Below are 2,679 nucleotides of genomic sequence, written 5' to 3' on the forward strand. Positions count from 1 at the left end.
ATGTCCTCCCTTGCTTTAAGGCCATCCTTTCTAGATAAAGTAAAAGCAGCAGGTGGTAGATATGTTCGTCTTCCTTTCTTCACGGGTGCTAATTCAGTTCTCATTCCCATTTTTAACATGTCCTCCCTTGCTTTAAGGCCATCCTTAGACTTGCCTTTTATATTGAGTAATGTACCGATAACACTTTCAAATACGTTTTTTTCAATATGCATAACATCGAGAAAACGTCTCACGTACAAAGACTTCCAATATGGCAATTCAAAAACTTCAAAACAAACTTAAAGCAAGGGATTACAACCTATATATTTTAAACTTTCAGATTGAAAACAAGGTAATTTGTCTTCTCTGCAATATTCAGTTCTCTTCCCTACAGTAAGATTAGAACATGAGATTCAGCAAAATGTCAAAATACATTTATGATTCCGCCATCAAATACGAGCCTCTCACTTCATTAGATAAAGGAAAAGAGACAAGCAAAAATAAAGTTGAAAGTCCAAAATAATCAAATGACAGATGTACACTTAACAAAATAATGAAAAACTGAAATCTAGCAATCGAAAATAAATGAAATCATGGCATCCCGTGAGATGGCAGTTAATCACAAAAATTATAATCTTGTCAAAATGAGTGAAATCCCTTCTCTCAAAAACTCAAACAGAGAAACAAGCATCTGATAGCAACAAAGTGAAAATTATCTACGGCACCCTAACATAGATACGACACGGGGGTAATAACTGTATGAATTACAAGTTTAAGTGTTGTATCGATCACTTGTACGTGCCTTGACTAAAGTGCTAGTTAGGAAATAACGAAGCATAAAGAAAGAGATAGATAAATACCTCCTTTAATCGAACAACCCTCTCAAGAAATTCTTTGAAAACATCTTTCCTATCATGGAAGCAAACCCAAGCAGCAACATTCTCTCGGAACTGCAATGCTCACAAACACACAATTTTTTCAATAAAATTCCCCACCCACGAATTACATTTACAAAAATAAAATAAAGAACTGAAGAAGTATAAATCAAATAATGATAATGAGATTAACCTTTTCATTGACCATGATGATGATTGACATAACATGCTCAAAAGTAGCACTAAGAGGATCGAAATGCGGCCAGAGGTAATTCTCCAAATACTGACTAACTTCCAAAATCATAACTCTCTGAAGAGGAACAGGTTTATTACCTTGACCTTCTTTCACCAACAACTCCGTTTCATAAATCTTCACAACAAGCTCTGGATCGAAATCTTTCTTCTTCTCATCAGTTTTCAACCAGTTCGATTCAGCAATCTTAGTGAGACGGTCTCGTTGAATCTCAGAAACAGTTACTGTGCTCTGTAAACTGCCACCGCCACCTCCTTTTTGACTCCGCTCTCCTGCTTTTGGTTCTGCGAATGGGTACTCCGTTACTCTGTGACGGCGGAAATCGTATGTTCCGGTGCCGTAAACCTTCGTCATGGGTGTAGTGAGTAGGGTTTGTGCAGGGAAATCAAGGATTGGGAATTTAGGGTTTTGGTTTTGCCTCGGATAAAGATAAACCCTAGACTACACTAACTCGAATATGATTGTGATAAACAAACACTGCAAGAAAATGTGTTTGTTGTTGGCATTGGCTTAGCAAATGTTTGTATTGAGCTGAGCAATAACCGCCTTTTCTCTAGTGTTCTTCACTGGATGAATACATATCATTCCATTGTAATATGTATGCATTTTCAACATTTTTTTAAATTTATTTATTTATTTATTTTCTGAATCCATTTTCAAGATATGCCTTAGACAGCGCTTTCCAAAAGCGCTTTCTAAACCCCCACCTTAGACAGCGCTTTTGGTTTTAATTTTTTTTTTAATTGAAAGACTTTAAACAGCGCTTTCTCAAAAGCGCTGACTAAGGTCTATATTTAAAAGCGCTTTCTAAAAGCGCTGTCTAAGGGGGGGGGGGGGTCTTAGACAGCGCTTTCTAAAAGCGCTGTCTAAGACCCCCCCTTAGACAGCGCTTTCATTATTTTTTTAGAACATTTTCCGTGTTTTATTTTTATTTTAACCTTAGACAGCGCTTTCTTTTAAAAGCGCTGTCTAAGATGCGCTGTTAAAAAACCTTTTTGGCGTAGTGAGTGAGCATCCGCTTCATTATCTCTCGATTATTCGAATAATTGGCGTACGCCATATTGCTCGGATTTTCGTCATTCAATTAAAACCTTAACAATCATACAAATTACAAATCATCTTCCTAAATTAGGGTAATACTCAAAATATATCTTTTTATAAATTTGGGATGAAAAAGGAGATAGGAAGCGTACGCCTCACTATTTCTCAATTACTCGAATAATTGGCGTACGCCATATTGCGCGAGTTCTTGTCACCCGATTAAATCTTAAATCACACAATTTCAAATCATTTTTCAAAATCAAATATAATTTCTAAATTCAAATTATTTTCAAACCATAATATTTCAAATCATTTTTGCAAATTCCGAATCTTTTTAATTCCATATTTCAGATGAAAAGAGGATAGGAGGCGTACGCCTCACTATCTTACGATTATTCGAATAATTGGCGTACGCCACATTGCTCGAATCTTCGTCATCAAATTTAAAACGCAATCGAATAAACTCAAATCACTTTTTATATCAAACACCGTTTCAAGATCGAATAAACAACTTAAACTTCGATAGAGAAT

The 2,679-nt window shown here is 35.8% G+C and overlaps 1 protein-coding gene across 1 annotated transcript; it reads right to left on the bottom strand.

Moving 5' to 3' along the window:
• Positions 1-307: 307 nt before the first annotated feature.
• Positions 308-1,461, bottom strand: LOC127129444 (uncharacterized). Its single transcript, XM_051058628.1, has 3 exons — positions 1,048-1,461; positions 840-929; positions 308-367 (listed from the first exon to the last, which is right to left on the bottom strand). The coding sequence occupies exons 1-3, from the start codon at positions 1,459-1,461 to the stop codon at positions 308-310; spliced, it is 564 nt and encodes a 187-aa protein (XP_050914585.1).
• Positions 1,462-2,679: the final 1,218 nt, after the last annotated feature.

Source organism: Lathyrus oleraceus, chromosome 3 (assembly GCF_024323335.1).
Source record: "Lathyrus oleraceus cultivar Zhongwan6 chromosome 3, CAAS_Psat_ZW6_1.0, whole genome shotgun sequence".
NCBI classification, from domain to species: domain Eukaryota; kingdom Viridiplantae; phylum Streptophyta; class Magnoliopsida; order Fabales; family Fabaceae; genus Lathyrus; species Lathyrus oleraceus.

Excerpts from the sequence above, each read along its gene's own strand:
- LOC127129444 (XM_051058628.1), bottom strand. The coding sequence starts at position 1,461 with ATGACGAAGGTTTACGGCACCGGAACATACGATTTCCGCCGTCACAGA. Across the intron at positions 930-1,047 it reads TCATCATGGTCAATGAAAAG|TTCCGAGAGAATGTTGCTGC; the intron begins GTTAATCTCATT and ends TGAGCATTGCAG. Across the intron at positions 368-839 it reads GGGTTGTTCGATTAAAGGAG|GGAAGAGAACTGAATATTGC; the intron begins GTATTTATCTAT and ends ATCTTACTGTAG.